General features: G+C 46.4%; 1 protein-coding gene across 1 annotated transcript in view; it reads right to left on the bottom strand.

Moving 5' to 3' along the window:
- Nucleotides 1-3,427: 3,427 nt before the first annotated feature.
- ppp1r37 (protein phosphatase 1, regulatory subunit 37) overlaps nt 3,428-21,310 on the bottom strand; it is a 52,425-nt gene continuing 34,542 nt past the window's right edge. The window contains exons 5-13 of the mRNA XM_042064393.1: nt 20,197-20,316; nt 17,973-18,123; nt 14,130-14,285; nt 13,897-14,009; nt 11,716-11,857; nt 11,152-11,318; nt 8,067-10,134; nt 7,676-7,771; nt 3,428-6,495 (exon numbers count right to left, since the gene is read on the bottom strand). Coding sequence (XP_041920327.1) covers nt 7,689-7,771; nt 8,067-10,134; nt 11,152-11,318; nt 11,716-11,857; nt 13,897-14,009; nt 14,130-14,285; nt 17,973-18,123; nt 20,197-20,316 — 3,000 coding nt within the window. The 3' untranslated portion in view covers nt 3,428-6,495; nt 7,676-7,688. The remainder of the gene's footprint in view (nt 6,496-7,675; nt 7,772-8,066; nt 10,135-11,151; nt 11,319-11,715; nt 11,858-13,896; nt 14,010-14,129; nt 14,286-17,972; nt 18,124-20,196; nt 20,317-21,310) is intronic.

Genomic DNA, 21,310 nt, shown 5'->3' with positions numbered 1-21,310 from the left:
AACAGTGAGCTGCCGCTGCACATTCTGTGTTGCTATCTTCATTATCTGTTAATGGTTAAGATCATATTTTGTGTTTGTCTCGAACACCTCCGGTTCTCCGACCCCTCACCCCACCCCCCACAAAAGTGATTCAAGTTTCAGGTCTTTTTTTGCTGAGGTGGTCAGTATCAGTGGTCAGCCTGCTGTGCAGAGTAAAATGTCCCAGGTCAGGAGGGCTAGATCTTTCCATGTAGAGTTCAGTTCAGAGTCTCACACAATGTGTCCATGGAGAGAGAGGAGCTGAATCTACCACACATCTCCTTTTTGAAGGAAAAAAAAGGTATGATGTCTTCTTTGCTTAAAGTTTAAGTAGCTTTTGATAACAGAGATAACATCTTTTTTGGTGATTGGTGTAAAAGTCAGATATGAGATTAGGTTATTTAAATCACAGTGTTAAATGTGAAAAGGGTTAGAGTGAGTTCAATTATTTATTCCAAATGCATTTTGTGCATGTAAGTCACATGAAAATATAAACATGACCAGGTCAGTCTAGAAATTTCAATAGCAAACCTTTTTATTTCAATGATTAAACAATAAACCCATCACCTATCTGCCAAGTCACCCACCACACAACCATTTAACCTTTGAAACTGAGGCATGATGTTTAACTGTCCACAAATCTTGCAACTATTCATTACCCATAACTAAATGAAATTGAATACAGGGAAAACATAGCATCATTCAACCAGTGACTATAATGGCAGCCCCCAACAGTCATCATTAATAAAAAGAACAAAATGGACATCTGCGTTGCTGCACTCTTTAAGCAGGCTGAGGATGATGGTCAGCAATAGCAAAGCATCAGAGAGCACAAGAGAGGAAATGAAAAACTAAAGGAAAATCAAATCGCCCCACCCTCCCCCACAGAGGTATTCCAAGAAAAAAAACTCAATATGAATGTATAGAGACCCCAGGCCACTGGGGGCAGCATCCTTTGATCCTCAACATGGAATGCCAGAGAAAATCCTTTGTTAAGTATTTTTTTATTGAAAAAAGGAAATATGGAAAAGGCATTCTGAGGGAAGAAATAAAGAAGGTTATTCACCCACTCTGTCATCTTTGACCCTATTCAAATTCTGCACCAAAGCAACACCTTAGTCTGAGATCAAATCAATTAAAACACTTTCCCGACCTATCTTAGTAGTGATACCTGTATCTCAAAGGTCTGTTGACAGAAAGAACAGGTTCAGGGAAAGAAAACACACACCAATCCTGTTTCCAGACTTGTAGCCTGTGCCCTGCAATAGTAGTGTAGTTAATGGCGATTGATGTTACATTCTGAGGAATGTGGAAGTCAAGGGCCACTGGGGTTACACTATACAGTTACATAAGGGAGAGATTACAATAAGTCTCTGAATTCCATCAGCATGGGGATTACTGTAATAAGTTCCAAAAAGACTAATGGACCCCACAGGAGAGAGCCAGTGAGAGGGACCCCATGGAGACCGGTTCAGGGAAAAAGAAAGAGGTTGAAGCAAGGTTCTATGACCCCAGTGCCACCCTTTGTTAGAGATGTTAGCTCCTAGAAGCCCCTCGGAGGCAGAGCCAGAGCAGACGAGAACTGCTGACTTCACAAAAAATACAGGACTTTCAAAGGCCCCGCTAACCGTTACCTCTGTATTAAAGCACTCAGACATTCAGAAAATTTGTCAAGGAGTATTTCAGAAATACTAATTTGCTACATCATTCTAGTAGTATTTATCTAGCATGTTTTGTATAAGAACAACTACTTCAGTTTCCAGACCTTTCCCTGATATTTTCTACCATTTCATCACAATCTACATATGTTGCAGTCCATATATTTGTTATTGGCTACTTTATAACATACAATTTATGCTGTAATTGTGAAAAAGGCTCTGTGCCTTTGGACATTAACACCCAAGAATGAACTTGCCAATCTAAAATACTATTGTCATTTTATCTCATGATTCACCCTTACTCATTCATTTGACTAGGTCACTTTTAGGACATACTGGAGTTTTATTCTAGTTTGGTAGCCTAGCTTACCCAGTCTCATCATATGCATAATTTTTCACGAGGTGGAATTCATGTGCTTTTGTTCTCTGATGTGCTATAGCACTGGGTTAACTCAAGCATAACTGGGTAGGAGTGGCCACCTTAGACAACGGTCTGCCTTAGGAATTGACTTTGCTGAGATAGGATAGCTAGGATAGGATAGATGTGACTGGACAGAGCCTGATCGCAATACCCCACATACTCCCCTCTAGTTCTTTTGCAGCCAAGGTCGCATGCACATTCCAGTCACACAGTTGAAAAACATTCCCCAGGACACCAATCCTATAAAAGTGAACAGTGACATAGGTAAAGGATGTCTGATTAGCCGATTTCATGTTCTGGGGTATTTACTTTTACTACTTTTTATCCTGGGATCAATCTCGTCAATCAGGTTACCCTAAACAAAGCTAGTACATACGAGGACTGCATGTTTTCTTTAACCAATTGTTGCGTCCACTCCATGTAAAATGTGTATTTGTCTAGATTCACTTATGTTGTCAAATAATAAAGCCAGCCCTGCCTAGCAAATCCAGATTTAACTAGCAAACCAGAAGTGGTCTGCAGTGTACCTTTTCCCTTCTTTAGAAAATGCATATCCAGGTGAACTCTAGATGCAAATTCAGTGGCTGTAAATGGAAACTGAATATAATAAGACACATTGAAAAAAAAAAAACCACGTGCCCCTTTTGAAAAACCAACAAACCAACATGTGCTCTGAAAGCATTTCTCACAGTAGGTCTCTTTCCACATGGCCGACATCTGTGACCTCTCAGATGGCCCTCTTTTTTTTTTTTTTTTAACTGAGTCATACCTACTGGCAACAACATCCCATCACCATGGCAACAAAATGTGTGGTAGAAACAGCCAAGCTGTGGCAACAGAAGGGGGGGGGGGGGGGGGGGGGGGGGTTGGGGGAGACAACAAAAAAACAAAACTAAACATTTTTTTTTTTATCAAGTTACCAAATTCACTCAGACACAGCTGCAGGAACTCCTCAGCGATTTGGGTACCATTAACATTAGCAACCAGAACCTAAAAAATGGTCATTCATTCATTTCATGTGAATGAATGACCCATTCCAGAGTACACAGGAAAAAGCAGTACCTGAGGGTTTTCCACAGCAAAGGCCTTTAAAAGACTAGCTGGTAGGAGAATTCATGATGAAGCAGTATCTAACAAATGTCATCAAACACCAGTGGGGCTTAAATGGATCGATGAATAAGGTTGCTGGTTTAGAAAAAAAAACTACACAACAAACAAGACTATCAACACTTGGAATACACTGTGGTTGTGTAATTATCGGTACATAAGCATGTCAGAGCATCACGTATGAAGACATGAGGGGAATATGGAGAAACAGCCAGTCATAGAATTCTCATTACATGCATTTATTTGAGAGAGATAGAGAGAGAAACAAAAATTTACTTTTCCATACACGTCAGTGTGCTAACCAGCAATTTTTTTTCTGTCGTCTTTTTTTTATTGATTAATTTAAACAAGTAATTTAAAAATTACTAAAAATGAAAAGCATTACAAACATGGGATTGGAGAGAGGAGGGCGGTGAGGGCAGCACAGCAATGTGAATTTATTTGGAGGCCAGTACAATCTGTTACAGAGGCAAAACACTGGGGCTGGTTTGGCTGTTACTGTATGTCTTTGAAACTGTGGCAAAACTCGCCCCCATCTGTCTGTGCCACACACACACACACACACACACACACACACACACACACACACACACAGCAAGAGAGGGAGGCTAACTCTGAAACAGACTTAACCCTGTGCCGGGGTCACTTTCATTCTGAAGAAAGCTGCAATCACACACCTACAGCAATCTGGGAGAGCAAGAACAACAAAAAAAAAAAGCTACAGGAGACGTTTGCGTACACACACAAACACACAGCCATGGTATTTAAGGCCGGTGATGGCCGCCCTCTAGGACTCCCAAAGAGGGGGCCAAAAGTCCTCGGTCCTCAACCCCAGCCAACCCCACCCAGCTCCGCACCGACCAATCGAGACGCCTCTCCTCACTTTGCTTTGCATCGTCTACCTCCAGACTGTGAGGCAGAATGACGTGACGTGACAGCTCCCGGACGCATCTGCGTCTCTGGACCTCCCATCACCAAGGGCTCCGCCGTGCTGACCGTGAGTGGCGTCTCCTGACGATCGACAGCGAATAGTGTTTAACTTTCTTATTAGTTTCACACACTGACATTCAATGTTGTCCGGGGAAGTGGTTGGTGTGGAGGGGGCAGGTGGGTTATTTGCTTTGAGACGGCTCTGTACAGGATATAAGACCCCCCCCCCCCCCCCCCACCCACCCACCCACACACCCACACCCACACACGCACACACACACACACACACACTCCTTGCCCGTATCTTCAACCCTTTGTTTTGGGCCGCTTCATCTCCAGCATGTCAATGTCCCAAAACCGTTTGCCCCTTAATATGCAACCAATCCCCTGTTGTATACCCCATTTATGCCAAGACAGGAAACGATCAACAAACAAGAGACAACAATCTCTAAACACAATAGTAATTGCTCTTCTGTAGAACCTGAAAATATACACCATGGAAAAAAATCTTTAAAAGCAAAACCCCAAGATTTTAATAATAATATTATTATTTTATAATAATAATAAAAGTAAGGAATATGGAGAAATAAATCACACAAAGAAAAAAAGGCTCATATAACTATAAAATAAATAGAAACAACTGAATCCTCAAAAGCAGCAAAAAGGGGGGAAAAATAAACAAAACGCGATCAAAAGGCAATGAGCATGTTTTAATTGTCTGCTGAACGAGTGTAGTGCCAAATGTGACACAACAAGAGAAAGACAGAGAAAGAGCGAGAGAAAGGGAAGGAGGGAGGGTGAGAGAATTGTGAAAGGAGCAGAAAGAGAAATCACATTCCACTAGACTCGTTGCTTTCTTTTCTTTTCTTTCGAGGGCAAGGCGGACTCGGTCCTGCCCTCGACTGGGACTGGGGACTGCAGGTCAGTCAGGTGATGGAAGTATCCAGAGAAAAGCTACTGTCGCGCTAAAGAATGGCCTTCCTCTGCCAAGGCAAGACCACCTCCTTCCCCCTGCCCTCCTTTCAGCCTGTAACATTCACATTGGTTCCCGAAAAGGCTTCAGCTTCTAAGCACTGACATGTTCAAATGGAGAACCGAGAGAAAATCCCATTATAGACTTTTTTTTTTCCTTTCTTTCTTTTTTGGCAGATCAGAGAAGGCTGAGCCGGACGAGAGTTAAAAGTTCAGTCAGAAGACTTTCTCCTAAGCGTTTTGTCTCTTTCCACTGTACGGAGCTCTCTTTTTCTACACTTTGGAGGTATTCCTTCTCATGAGACAGACTTAAACTTGACTTAGCACAAGTACTCCCACACACACACACACTCACACCTTTAGACACAAGCGACACCCCCCACCCCCCTCACACTCATTTATCTGATCTATTAGTGAAACAGACGCAGAGAACGTAGTGGAACGAGACAAGGAATGGGAGGATAGAGAAAGAGAGAGAGAGAGAGAGAGAGAAAGGAGAAGACACTCCATTTGAGCTTGTAGGAGTCCTGTCCAGTTAGAGCTTGTAGGAGTCCTGTCCAGTTAGAGAGGCCAGGTGCAATAACATCTGATCACCACTGGAGGTCAGTGTTGCAATTTCAAGCCCCGACAGGTGCAGAAAGGAAAGAGAGTATGTATAGTATGTGAGGGTGTGTGTGTGTGTGTGTGTGTGTGTGTGTGTGTGTGTGTGTGAGAGAGAGTGTGCATGTGTCGTGTCTCTTTGGTTTTGAGCAGTGAGATATTGTCTCCTCATCTTCCTCTTCAGACAGTATTCTCTGCCTTCACTTTTTCTTTTTCCTGCCATTATTTGTATTCGTTTGCAGATCCTTCCTTTCATGGACCCCACTAGGGGAATGTAGTGATGGAAAGAGGGGTAGTGTGACAGCTTCCACAAGGTATTTCTTTTTTTATATATATAAGTTGTCCTTTTTATTCTTTCATACAACTGAGTGTGTTTCTTCTGGCTGTGACTTAGTGTGTGTTAGTAGTGTGTGTGTGTAGTGTGTTCATTTCCTAGGCCATGGTGTGATCAATATTTTCTTTTATCTTTTTCATTCCTTTGTCTCTTAATCAGGGTTCATAGTGTGTGTGAGTGTGTAAATGCGTGTGTGTGTGTGTGTGTGTGTGTATGTATGTATGTATGTATGTATGAATGAGTGTGTTTGTATACGCGAGTATCAATTATCATCATGTGTGTGACAGCGGCCAATGAGAGGGTGAAGAGACAGCAGGAATGATGAAGGGGGAAGAAAGTGTGTGGTTGGGTTGGGTTGGGGGGTTGTGTGCGTGGGAAGGTTGGCTTGGGGCATCAGAAGCCCAAGGCCTTGCACAGGGCCCAAAAGACATACAGACCAGCTGGTCTACAGTCACCTGAGAGAGAGAGAGAGAGAGAGAGAGAGAGAGAAAGAGATGGAAAAGGAGAGGGAAGGAGAGAGAAAAAGGAGAAAAAAGAGCAAGAGAGATAGACAGAAAGGGGGAAACAGAGAAAAATCAATTACTCTTTGTGTTCATTACTGATCTCCTGCAACTTTATATATAGTTTTAGAACAAAAGTACAACAAAGATGAAAGGCAGTTCAAAGAAGTTCAAAATGCCAGCTGTTCAAATTCAAACACAATGTTTAAGAAAATATATCAAAGATTGGAAGATGGCAATCAAGCAGTTTTCCCATTGCCAAAAACGTAATGGCTGACCAGCTTTAGCTTGAGGTCACATGTATCACTCTGAACCAATCAAATCAATTATCTAACGACACCTAACCTTAGCACAATCAATTACAATAACTTACATGTCACTTGTCTCAATCTTTTTTCCGTTTTAGACCTCAGTAGGTGCCGACATGATTCACTAAGACCATAACAGTGGTAGTCTAACTAAAGAAATCCGATGGTTCAAGTCCCAGACCGCACTACTGGTATTGCTTTTTGTAATCTGGACTGGAATCTCCCTTTTCAGATGATCTATAAATATATGCCACAGCTGATTGGGATCTTTTTGGGTGGGTGGGGGTCCACTGTTTAAGGGGGCTTGGTATGAAACATTTGGAAAACATGGTTTATGCAAAAGGAAAAACAATGCTGAAGTAGGTATGCAATCTCTGTGTGAATTACCTATGACTGAGCAACAAATGCAATATACAAACACATATCATAGGCCTAAGAGAGGTAGCATACCAAATATCTAAGACACAGTGAAAACCCCTGACTGACTGAGCATGATACAAAGAGACTGAGAATAGCATCTCATGAAGCATGGGGTAACAAGAAACTAGTCCTTCTATGGTTCCAGGCATCTAAAGAAGTTTCTAGAAATGTCTGGTTCCAGTACTGTTTTGGAGGGCTCAATGACTTCAATATTACCACCTATGGAGTTATTCTGCCACCTGAGTTATTTTTAACATTGTGACAGGGGGGATCGAGGAAGAATTGACACTAGAGTGTAAGCGAGAATCCAATTAGGAAGGTGTTGGCGCCCTGTTTAACCATTCACCTACCACAACAGGAGGGTGTTGAGAGTGTGTGCATGTTGCGTGTGTGAGTGTATGTGTTACCATGGTGACAGCACTACGGGGCCTCGCGTCCGGTATCCAGGCTGGCTTCCAGCAGCAGCTCCTCCAGGTCCTGCCCGCAGTGAAGCTCTGCGGCCACTGCACACACACACACACACACGCCAAAAGTCAATTCAATTTTATACAGCCTAAATATTACATCTGCAAGTTTTTTGAAAGAATTGAGACTAATAATACAAAGGAAAATTAAGCATTTCACTAATCATGTTTACTAGATCAATGAATGTATTAATGTGGCATGTATTAAAAACATTGCTAGTATGATGATTCTACATGACTTTCTACTCTCCCCATCTTGTTTTTCCCTTTCCAGAGCCCTTGCTCTATTGCACCACTACTGCCCTCTGTTGGTTTAGAGGGGAACTCCACTGACCGTGCTCCATGACGCAGCTGCCAGGCTTAGGCCCTTCGGGATCCAGCAGGTGCAGGGCGAATTCGGGCTTCAGTCCGTTGGGCAGGGCTGCTCCAGATGGCTCCACTGTGCCGCTCTCGCCATCGTCTGTCGAGCTCTCGTCTGGGGAGTCTCCCGACGACTCCTCTGCCTGGGGCATGTCCACGGTCGACGTAGTGACCGAAGCCTGCTCCTCCCCCGTTGGGGCGACGTGCTGCTCCTGAGCAGGCGTGGCCATTGTGGCGCCGCTGACGGCGGCGGAGGTGTTCCGAGAAGGCAGCAGGGCCGAGGAATCTGAACACTCTGCAGACAGGGGAGGAGGACGCGGCTGCGTTTGCTGATCCAAGACCAGCTGCAGCTCCGCCTCCAGCTCAGCCTCCAGCTCCGCCTCCAAGACCTGCCCAGATGAGAGCTGCTCTGGGCCTGGACAGGGGTCAGGCTCCGCCGGTGTCTCCAGCACTACGGTCGTCTCCGGATTACCACTGACCTCGGACATCGCGCTGGGCAGGGGACACTCCTCCACAGTCTGCTGCTGCTGCTGGGGTGGCAGGTCCTGTTCTGACGCCTGAGAGCTTTCTCGAGACTCCTGCTCTTGGGCAGCTGGCTCTGGAATCGTTTCAGAAGCCTGTGGCCCGGGCTGCTGCTCTGCTGCGATCGGCTCGCTTGCCTGCTCTGCTACCAGTGTCTGTGAATCGGACTGCGTTTCCAGGACCTGCTCTGGCCTGCTTAGTGTGTCGGTGCTGACCGGGGCAGGCTGGGGTTGTGTGTGCGCATCTGGGCTGCCCTGAGGCTGCTGCTCCGGTGGGTTTGGCGTCACTGCTGCTGCTTTTGCTGCTGTCGCTTCTGCTGCTGCTGCTGTTGCTGTCGCTTCTGCTGTTGCTGCTGTCGCTTCTGTTGCTTTGGTTGCTTCTGCTTGTCCATCAGCCGAAGGCTGGCTGAGCTCTGCAGAAACCGCCTGGCTGCTTTCCTTCAGGTCCTCGCTGACGCCCACTGCGGAGGCTGTATTTGGTTGTCTCGGTGGGGTTACACTCGAGTCGGTCTGTGCCGGGGGCTGCTGGTGTTGTAGTGCTGGGGGGTTAGGCTGCAACAGCTGCGCCCCTAGCGGGTCGGTTAGGGCTTCGGACAGCTGGCTCTGGTCTTTCTTCCGCGCAAGTGAGTCCACCTGTCCCTCCTCAGCAGGCCCGCTTGCACCCTGACGTGAAACATCCCCGCCTGAGGACGCCCGCGCTGGGCCGTGGGTGTGCTCAGCCTCTTTGGGCTTCGAGGTGGTGTCTTTGTTGGTCGGGCTGGGTCCTTGGCTCTGGCTCTGGGTCTGGGCAGCCCGATCCTGCTCCCTCCAGGACTGGAGTTGGGCCAGTAGTTGCGGCTGCTCGGGCGGGCTCTCCACGCGGGTCACCATGAAGATCTTGTGGCCGCGCCCGGGGCTGGACACGGAGATGCAGCGTCCGGGCGAGGGGGGTGTGCCGGGGGGCACCGGCGCCTCGGTGACCGTGATGGCGGACAGGGTGGAAGTCGGAGGCGCGCTTCCACTGATACTGCTGCTGATTGGACCAGGGCTGCGGTGGGAGGGGCTAGCACCGGCGCTGGGCAGTTTCGCGGGCCGCGGAGCGCCTTCGTTCATCAACGACGCCCCTCGTCCGGCTGGCACGTTCTTCTTCTCCTCCTCCTCCTCCTCTTCCTCCGTGTCCGAGTCGGAGTCGTCGATGACAGACGATGCCACCTGCGACGAGCTCTCCTTTCCCGTGTCCCCTCCGTCAGGTTTGGACTCGGCCGCTCCCTCCTCTCCACCACCGCCGCCACTCTGGTCTCCCTCGGCCACAGGGGAGGACGTGACGGCGGAGACGCTGGTGGTGGTGGCGGCGGCAGCGGAGGCCTCCTCGCCCTCCTCCTCGGGGCGCGGCGTCTCCTCGCTGGAGATCTCGGCCATGGAGGCCGACTGCCGCATCTTCTGCTCGGTCTCCTCGCGCTCGCGCGCCAGGATGAAGTTCCGCTTGCAGCCGTTCTGGATTTCAGCCAGCAGGGCGCGCTGTGTCTCTATGAAGCTCTTCACCTGAGAGAGACAGACAGAGACAGAGAGTGGGAGAGACAGAGAGAGGGGGTGTAGAGAGAGGGGGTGTAGAGAGAGAGAGAGAGAGAGAGAGAGAGATGGAGGAAAAGTAGAATAGAGAGAGAGAGAGACAGAACACAAAAAGGTGGAGAAAGTTTAATACTCCTTTATTAGACGACTGTTTAATTTTCTTACATGATGAAACACACACACGTACAACGTTAATGGGAGAGAGAGAAAAGAGGGGAGACTGGGGCAGAGGGAGAGAGAAAGAAAGAGGGAGGGAGATGGAGGGGAAAAACAAAAGAAGAGAGAGAGAGAAACTGATACATGTGCCGATAGATAGATAGATAGATAGATAGATAGATAGATAGATAGATAGATAGATAGATAGATAGATAGATAGATAGATAGATAGATAGATAGATAGATAGATAGATAGATAGAGAGAGAGAGAGAGAGAGAGAGAGAGAGAGAGAGAGATAGATAGATAGATAGATAGATAGATAGATAGATAGATAGATAGATAGAGAGAGAGAGAGAGAGGGGAACAGATGGGGTGAAAAAGACGAAAGTATTGATCATACTGAAGAAGCTGCAGTTTGGGCAGTTTGCCTGCATACACAACACAAGCTCCACAAACAGATGAAAAGGCGTGAGTCTCCATTTCAGCCTGTGTCTGAGTCCCATCATGAGCTGTGTGTGTGTGTGTGTGTGTGTGTGTGCGCTCAATCTGGCCTGAGCTCAGTCGGGATTGATATGGGGAGACAAGCTGTCTGATTCAGCAAATTCAGCCAAGTTTGGGAAGTGCACATATGGCACGTTTAGTTCTAGCTTGTCATCTGGTGCTCCGACAAACGACCCTCAAATATCCACCGGACAAGATTGGAAGATTAGGGACTCAAGGAAGTCACAGCTGGAATGTTTCGTTCAAAATGAGAAGCACTTTGTCTCAGAGTGTGTGTGTGTGTGTGTGTGTGTGTGTGTGTGTGTGTGTGTGTGTGTGTGTTCTTTCCTCACCGTCTCCTTCTTGGGCTCGCGGTCCAGGTCCAGGCGCAGCAGAGAGGTGTTGACCTTGAGGGCGAAGGAGAGAGCCATCAGGCCGCCTGTCTTAATGTCGTTCTCACGCAGGTCCAGCCGTAGCAGCCGAGGACTCTCCGCAATAAACTCAGCCACCGCTACAGCACCTACACACACACACAATTATAGACCATCACACACACACACAATTATAGACCATCACACACACACACACACACAGATAATCACACACAAACACACACTGCTGCATTTTATACCATGCTGACATACCGCATAGAGTACTATATCCCATCTACCACTGTTTCCATACAGGTGCAAACACACAAACACACACACAGACAATCACACACACAGACAATTTCTCACACACTCTCTCTCACACACACACACACACACACACACACAGCTCCCATTTTGGCATATAGGAAGATACAATCATACACCTCAAGCAGATGTTGACATATATACAAACTGGACTCAGATGTGGACACACATGCACAGGTTCGTTCACATACCATACCACACACACACACACAGTCGTACCCTCGCAGGAGAGTTTGGTGGAGGCAAGCCCCAGTCTGAGCACGGAGCGGTTGGCGATGAGGCCGTCCTTCAGCTTGTGAACACCCTCATTCCCCACAGAGTTATGGCCCAGGTTCAACGTCTCCAGACTCTGTGTGCACGGCTAGAGAGAGAGACAGAGGAAGAGAGAAAGAGAGAGAGGCAGAGAGGCAGAAAGAGACAGAAGACAGAACTTTAAATCAGTTACCTGTAGCGTGGGGCAGGGGGCAGCAGAGGGTAACTAGTTGACGCACACACTTAAAACAGTAGCCCCCATTTTGTGGCTTGGTCTGGTTATGAGTCATTGTGTGACTGATTGGAGCTACTTTTTAAAGGCCCCAGGCCAAACATAACTAGACTTAAACACATACAGACTCACTGGCATGCATATGCATATATATATATATATATATATATATATATATATATACATACATACACACACACACACACACACACACATACATACACACATGCACGGTCTGTAAACACACAATTACACAATCTCACACACACACACACAATTACACAATCACACACACACACACAATTACACACACAGACACACAGAAATAAATAGGCAATCAAGGAAGTGCTGCATGACTAAAGTAAGCATTCTATATCATGCTGCCACTGTTTCAGATGCTGTTTACTGCATACTCAGGCCAAAGTGTATGTTTAGTTTAAGTTTTTTTTCACTAGTCAAAAGCAAGTGCTCTCTGTCTGTCATACACTAACACACACATTAACAAATATACAAACTACACACACTCAAACGCCATGGGAACTGGGGCCCTGAGTGCTGCTCAGTGACAGCATTACACACTTGTGTGTGATTAACGTAAGCAAACTACTGGAGCCGGATGCCACATGTCACACATACTGATCTCAAATGAGCACGAGCACATGCACACGCGCACACACACACACACACACACACACACCTACGTGCTTGTGACGGGCCATGGGATATATGCAAAAACAAACTTTCACACAAAACAGGTTTGTCGAGTGTAACTGTAACAGGAAGAAAAGTCTCAGCTCAAGGGCTTATGGACAACTTGCTATTCACAGACACACACACACACACACACACACACACACACACGCACAATGACCACAATCAATTACTACAATCAGCTACTCTCACTGAAACGCTCTCTTTCTCACACACACAGTCGCTCGCAAACACACAGACATGTGCATGCACATGCGCACACACACACACACTACAATAACAAACAGATACAGACCAGCAAACAGATACGTGTAACAAATTGTTTTGGGTGTTTGTCATGACCTAACACAAACACACACACACCCTCGAAGCAGTGCCTTGGCTCTGTGTGTGTGTGTGTGTGTGTGTGTGTGTGTGTGTGTGTGTGTGTGAGTACAGTCTGAGCACCTCTCAGTAAGGAGTCTGGAGTTAGTGGCTTTCCTCTCACTGCTGACTCACTGCCCATTACAAAAACAACTCCCTGAGACAGAGGGAGTCTGTGTTAGTCTGTGTGTGTGTGTGCGTGCGTGTGTGAGAGTGAGTGTGTGTGTGTGTGTGTGTGTGAGAGTGAGTGTCTAACCACTTTGTTTGTTGAACTGTAATATACCATATATGTGTATAAATGAGCACATTGCTGTATAGGTTTGAGTATGTGTAGAATGTATGTGTATGACTGTGTGTGTGTGCAGTAACTGTCCTGAAGTCACGGCTTTACTTTGCTTATGTAAGTATGCTTGAAATAGTGTGTGCGCCTCTTTTCTTCACACAGACTTCAGATCTCTCTGTATGCGTGTCTGTGTGTGTGTGTGTGTGTGTGTGTGTGTGTGTGAGACCACCCACGGCCACAGAGACTCCAGATGAATGGTCATGAGATCTGCTGCTGAGCTGGGAGGAAACACAGCGGCACTTTTGCACACCATCAACAGAATGAACTATACTGTATCTGCAGTGTGTGTGTGTGTGTGTGTGTGTGTGTGTGTGTACCAGTGTGTACAACAATATGGCTGAAACACATAAACATACACATAAACATAATTATTAGAGTGGACCGTTTCTGTAATTATTTCAAGCTCTTTATAAGCCATCCTTGTCAGTACCTGTTTGTGTGTGCGTGTGCGTGTGCGTGTGCGTGTGCGTGTGCGTGTGCGTGTGTGCGTAATAGTCACCAGTGCAGCTGCGAGGTAGCCCATGCCATTGTGTGTGAGCTGGTTGTTCCACAGCACCAGTGTGACCAGACCTTTCCTCTGTTCCTTCAGGCCTTCACACACATAAGCCAGCCCTGAAAACATACACACACACACACAGACTGTGAATTTGGGGGGGGGGGGGGGGGGGGGATTGAAGAAAAACAGCTACAGGAGGGGGTGAATGCGATAAAGGGCAGGCGGGAGGGAGGTACCGGTGTCCAGGATGTGGTTGTTGCGCAGGTCCAGGATCTGGATGTTGTAGTTGAACTTGAGCAGGTTGCCCAGCTGGGCCGAGTCCTGGAGTCCATTAAGCTTGTTATCAGCCAGATAGAGCTCCCGCAGGTTCATATTCATCTTCAGAGCAGTGGCTAGAGAGAGAGAGAGAGAGAGAGAGAGAGAGAGAGAGAGAGAGAGAGAGAGAGAGAGAGAGAGAGAGAGAGGGAGAGAGAGAGAGAGAGAAAAGGGAGGGAGAGAGAGAGAGTGTGTGTGTGGGGAAAAGAACATTATTTATTTTGAATCAAATTTTAAACTTGAGAGGTAGGTATGTCTGTTCTCTTGTGTCATAATAATCTTGCAGTCATCATCTTCTATTCCATTATGTGCTCCAGGAGTTCAGCGGGAGAGGGGGAAACCACGAGGACTGGGCAAGCGAGAGAGTACAAGAAAGAGGGACGCAGTAGGAAAGATAAAAAGGATGAAAGACGTCAGTGATGGGCTGCAAACTACCTGCGTGTCCAACCCATTTGTATGAAATATCTGTGCACATTTCCACATATGAATTAAAATGGACACTCACCTTACCAAGGAGGACTAGTGAACAGCTGTGAGTCACCAGATGAACTATGAAATGAAATCTCAACAAATGCAAACATTACTGCTTTCTATCTACTTTTGTGGCATTATTATACCCTATGCAATTTGGGAGCTATTCCTACTGCCTTTAGCAATTAAAAACAAAAAAATGTCCCATTCCAATGATGTGTATGTGTGACTGTGTATGTGACCATGTATATGTGACTAGATTAGAAACCCAACTGAAACCGATCCAGGACACCCCTATAAACAGGCCTGCCCATTCACATGTCCGGCACCCCTCTACAGCACCACAGAACACCGTCCGGCACCCCTCTACAGCACCACAGAACACCGTCCGGCACCCCTCTACAGCACTCCTCTACAGCACCATTGGACACCGTCCAGGACCCCTCTACAGCACCATAGAACACCGTCCGGCATTCCTCTACAGCACCATAGGACACCGTCCGGCATTCCTCTACAGCACCATAGGACACCGTCCGGCATCCCTCTACAGCACCACAGGACACCGTCCGGCACCCCTCTAAAGCACTCCTCTACAGCACCACAGGACACCGTCCGGCATCCCTCTACAGCACCACAGGACACCGTCCGGCATTCCTCTACAGCACCATAGGACACCGTCCGGCATCCCTCTACAGCACCACAGGACACCGTCCGGCACCCCTCTAAAGCACTCCTCTACAGCACCACAGGACACCGTCCGGCATCCCTCTACAGCACCACAGGACACCGTCCGGCACCCCTCTAAAGCACTCCTCTACAGCACCACAGGACACCGTCCGGCACCCCTCTAAAGCACTCCTCTACAGCACCACAGGACAGCGTCCGGCACCCCTCTACAGCACCATAGGACACCGTCCAGGACCCCTCTACAGCACCATAGGAGACTGTCCGGCACCCCTCTACAGCACCACAGGACACCGTCCAGGACCCCTCTCTAACAGCACAGGAGACCACAGGGGAATCTCACCCTCCTGGGTCTGCCCTTACCCTCAACCCAAGGTTCTCTTTAACGGACAGCTGGATTCCTGGGTTGCTGGTTCGCTGAATACACTCGTTCATAGACAAGCTTTGCCTAGTTCCCAGGCAATAACCGCCACAAGACAATTGTGTTGTGGGGAGAATACCGGTATTACGATTGTAGTACCAGAAGTTGTAGTACCACAAGTTGTTAAGAAAGGCTCGCAGAAACCTAAAAAAAACTACCGAACGCTTGCCAAAAAAACAACAACCAAACAAACGAAGCAGAGCATTCCCCCTGCATGTGAGCATGTGAGCACAAGCACTGTGAGGACACCAATGTGATCAATGTGCCACAGCCTTTACTTGCCAATGCTTGCCCCTAAGAATTCCGTCCAGCACCAACTATGCAAATCTTTACCACAGTTCTTCTCTACTTTTGGCATCATCTTCAAATGATCACTTGAAATGATCACTTGATCATTGTCAGCCTTCAGAACACCCACTCGTTCACTACGTTCTATATAGTGAATGACCACTGTGATTATACACTAGATAGTCCACTATGTGTGGATGAGTAGATGTTCCAAATGTAGGCCATGTTTTATTAACAAACAAAACAGTGCTACAATGTCATAACCCTAAGCCTTTAAACTAGTTTACATGATTTATAGTCATGGGACAGACAGATAAACACACACCTGTCATTCCCACTAACCGAGCAGGTTACACACAACTTAGTTTCTATGTTCAGGTCAGCACACCCTGAGCAAATGCAGCAGTTCTTTCACAGCAACACGTCGGCAATAACATGCCAAAAAGATGGCAGAATATGGGCAAAAGACAGCAGGTAGCACCATGTCAAGCTTTTACCAGTACCAATTGGTGGTGTCTGCAATTTAGACTAGTTAGGTAGAATGCTATAATGTCCATACAGTGAGCATACAGTGAAAATGACCACTAATAAAATTGTGTCAAATGATTTGAATTTCAGTCTCAGTCAATTCATCAGAAAGGGCCCAAGGTCACTCCCTGCACTCTGACCACAACCAATAATCCATGATTAGCTTTATCTGTGCACAAAAATGGAGATAGGAAGAGGGAGACAGACACTTTGATAGACAGAGATATGGAAATAGATAGAATGAGAGAGAGAGAGAGAGAGAGAGAGAGAGAGAGGAAGGGAGGGAGGGAGAGCGAGCATGAGAGGGAAGAGAGAAAAAAGGAGGGAAAAATACGAAGGATTAAAAAACAGAGCGTTTCTGTGAGAGCAAATGAAATCTGTCTGATTAGATCATGCAACTCATCTCCACTTCATTTAGGCCCATTATAGCCATGACGACAGTGTCTGCCATGGTCCCCCTCACTGTTACTGAGTGGCATTATGGGCTGTCTTGAACACATCGCCATCACTCGCAGAGAGGAGCATGGAAAGAGTAAGAACAAGTGAGAACAAAAGAACAAGAGAGAGAGAGAGAGGAGCAGGGAAAGAGTGAGAACAAGAGAGAACAAAAGAACAAGAGAGAGAGAGAGAGAGAGAGAGCGAGAGAGAGCGAGAGAGAGAGAGAGGAGCAGGGAAAGAGTGAGAACAAGAGAGAACAAAAGAACAAGAGAGAGAGAGAGAGAGGAGCAGGGAAAGAGTGAGAACAAGAAAGAGGGAGAGATAAAGCCAGACTGTCGAGGGAAAGAGAGATACAGACAGACAGATATATGGATAGACAGACAGAGAGATGTATAGTTAACGAGAGCGAGATTGAGAGCGAGAGTGCAGGCGGTCCCACTTAGTGTGTCTGACTGGGGGGAGGACCGAGGGCAGGAGACATTCAGACAGACCACAGTGCACCCTAATCACAAGCAATAGCTCCCATTTGTGCCTGTCAGAGAGGCTCTTAGAGCTGGGACAGCTGATTGATGCAGATGTGACGCGTGGAGAAGTGAGATTGTCTGGCTTATGTGCATTAAAAGCCTACCAGGATCTGCAGACGGGTGTTGTAGCATCTAGTTCTGTCATGTCTTATCATCTGCCTGGAGTGATCCAAAGTCATAAAGCTGGCTTTGGGGTGTGTATGTGTATGTCTGTTTAAGTATTTATGTAAGTATGTAAGTATATATATATATATATATATAATATATATATATATGTGTGTGTGTGTGTGTGTGTGTGTGTGTGTGTGTGTGTGTGTGTATATGCTACCGTATATATATGTGCGACCGTGTATATTAGTATGTGCATGAGTGTGTGTGTGTGTGTGCGTGTGTGTGTGTGTGTGTCTTACCGAGCAGCATGAGCGGCCGTCCAGACAGGCCAGCGTTCTCCAGGTGCAGCACGGCCAGGCTGCCGCTGATCCTGAGGGCGCGTGCAACAAACGGGGCCGAGTGGTCCAGAAGGGGCGTGTTCCGCGCATCCAGGTACGTCAGAGAGCTTGTCTGCACACACACACACAAGGAAATGGAATTAGGCAACTAAACCATACATACACAAATACGCACAGAGATACTGTAGACACACACACACACACACACTTAATGTTACATCCAGAAATACAACACACATACAAATACAAAGCCCACTCTCTCACACACACACACACACACAAAATAGTGACGGTGAATGGTTCCCAGTTAGGACAGCTGCTTGTACAGCCCTGTTTTAAGTCCACATATTGCCACATACAGGATATGAAACTTCGGCTGTGTGATTACAGCACCCTGGTGACCTTTGACCTCACTACTCTTTGAAGGCGCGCGGAGAGGGCAACATGCACGTCTGATGGGCTGGTAGGACTGGGGATTGTGTGTGTGTGTGTGTGTGTGTGTGTGACAGATGTGTGCATGAGTTAAAGTTTAAGAGGTTTATACTGTATGGAAGGGACACAAAAAAAGGAATAAATGTGTGAATGAAGGTGTGTGTGCGCGTGTAAAAGTAAGGGGTAGAGAAAGAGAAAGTATCTGCGTGTCTGTGTGTGTGAGCACAAGAGAGAGAAGGAGTGTCTGTGTGTGTGTATATATATGTGTGTTTGAGTGTTTGTGAGGGAGAGAGAGAGAGAGAGAGAGAGAGAGAGAGAGAGAGAGAGAGAGAGAGAGAGAGAGAGAGAGAGAGAGAGAGAGAGAGAGAGAGAGAGAGAGAGAGAGAGAGAGAGAGAGAGAGAGTGTGTGTGTGTGTGTGTGTTAGAGAGACCCACCGGCAGGGCTTGGTCTTGGCACTAACATGCATCTCTAATCCCAGAGGCTCAGGATGGTAATCTCACACACTCTTCATCACTTCATCAGCACTCTCACCACCCACCCCACCTCCACACCAACGCCAGCCGAGACTTAAACAGCCCGTCTTCTGCACTTACACCCTGTCCCCCTCTCCATCAATCACTTACTCCCTCTCTTCCTCTCTATCTTTTTCCCTTCCTCCAACTTTCTCTCCCCCACCCTCCCTCTTCTCTCTCCTTTATTAACACTCTCTCTCTCTCACTCCATCTCTCGGTCTCTACATGTTTCTCTCTACACAGGTCTCTCTCACACTCTATACATCCATACTTCCATTATCTACTATACTTTTCACTGCCAGCCCATGCCTCCCCACTGCAAGTGTGTGTGTGCGTGTGTGTGTGTGTGTGTGTATGTTTCATGCCTCTCCTCTGTCAAAATGAAGGCATTGCCTTGTTGAGCTAGTGCTATTTTTTAGTGAGTGCGTCTGGTGTTTGCTTGAGTATGTGTGTATGTCTTTATATGTGTATGTGTTTGACAATATGAATGTGAAAGGAGAATGTGTGTGTGTGTGTGTGTGTGTGTGTGTGTGTGTGTGTGTGTGTCTAGACATTTGGAGTGTGTGCGTTGTGTATGAAAGACGGATTGTTCTCTCTCGATAATTGGCAGTTCATTTCCATGCCTTTGGGAGATGGCTGACATTAATCTGACAGTTTACAGAACACTTGCCCCGACAGGCCTCCCCATGTGAGGCCTAATGCAAGCTAATGAAGAGCTCTCCTCCGCAACACAAACACACCAACACACACACACACACACACACACGTGCACATGCTAACATACTGTACATAAACTCTCACACACACACACACAATTACAATGTACAGCTATCTATCCCCAGATTATTTCTCATTCTCACGACAAATACACACACACACATATTGCATACTTTTTTTTGGCCAGATAAAATGTCAATATTCTAGAATACCAGACATACAGACAATCTGCTGGACATATGTTTTAAATTGCCATGCAGAGTCAATAGCCCTGGGTAAAACTCTGATACTGGGATACTGTAGCATACAACTTATTCCAGTGACCTTAATAACCGGGTTTCATCACTTTCCAACAAAATTGGCAATCCATCATTGAAATTACCCTTCCGACAAACACCAAATCCATGAACACCGGTTCTAACTACCAAGATCAGCCAACAGCCATTTCTAGAAACAAACTCCAGAAAAATGATTTAATAACCCCCGTCCATCCCGTGTCCACCCAAGCCCCTGCCACTCTCACCTTCCTCATCATGTGGGAGGCGGCCTGCCATCCCCTCGTGCCGATGTGCTTGTTGAAGGAGATGTTGAGGTGTGTGGCCGACTCGTAGTACTCGATCATGTCAAACAACGCAGACGCACCCTGGGCAGGACAGAGGAGGAGGAAGAGGAAAACTGGTCAGACTCAATCATAAAAAGCATCTTTGAGTGTCTTGAAAAGCGCTACACAAATTAAATATATTATTATGATTATTATTATTATTATAATTACAATAAGATATCAAGCATAGGAAATGTATGAATAGATCATCAAGACATCAATCATGAACATATACTGTAAATATTGTTAGAGGTGCAGTGAGTCGTTGCGCAGCAGGTTGTATTTGTTTATATTTATATTTAAATGTATCAGCAGACACACAATGTACGTACATAAAATCAGTGTTTCCTCTAGATTTTTATTTTAGCAGTGGGGGCAGGCCAGTCCGCAACCTCCAATCAACACAACAATATGTGGAGTGAAACTGGACGGACAAAAATCAAGGAAGGAGTGCGGCAGAAATGCTGTTCGCCCTATTAAGAGTTTATGTGCCATCGAAATGATTTTGGAAATGTTATTTTAAGGTTCTTTAGTGGGCCTTATAGGCCAGCTCTCCAGTCCCACGGCCAGCCAACACACCTGGTACCACCAGAGGCTGAGAGATGAGGAGAGACAAGGAGCGAAGGCTGTGCTGTTAACAGCTAACCTTGCAGCTAACCTTGAGGAAAAACTTACACACACACACTCCCTCTTAGGGGTGTCAATCTCGACAGAACTGGAAATAAGGCAAGAAAAGCAAACAACATAAGAAATGCATTAATAGTAAAATAATTTTAAAAAGATCGAAAATCGAATCTTAAGTTTAAAATAGAAAATGAAATCGAGGATTGAGAAATCTTGACACCCTTACTGACTGTCTACTGTCCACACACACACATACACGCACAACTGCTCAGACATAGTGGTGTGATCGAAACTGCATACACACAAATCCTGCTACCATTCCCCGAATGAACTATCGACCTATCGTCATCAAGAGCCCAACTGTGTGTGAAACACAATGTGTGCAGGCAAGGGAGAAAGGAATGTACTTTAT

Source organism: Alosa sapidissima, chromosome 15, assembly GCF_018492685.1.
Source record: "Alosa sapidissima isolate fAloSap1 chromosome 15, fAloSap1.pri, whole genome shotgun sequence".
Taxonomy (NCBI): domain Eukaryota; kingdom Metazoa; phylum Chordata; class Actinopteri; order Clupeiformes; family Clupeidae; genus Alosa; species Alosa sapidissima.
Note: the sequence above shows the minus strand (reverse complement) of the source record. Positions and strands in the feature narration are given on the sequence as shown.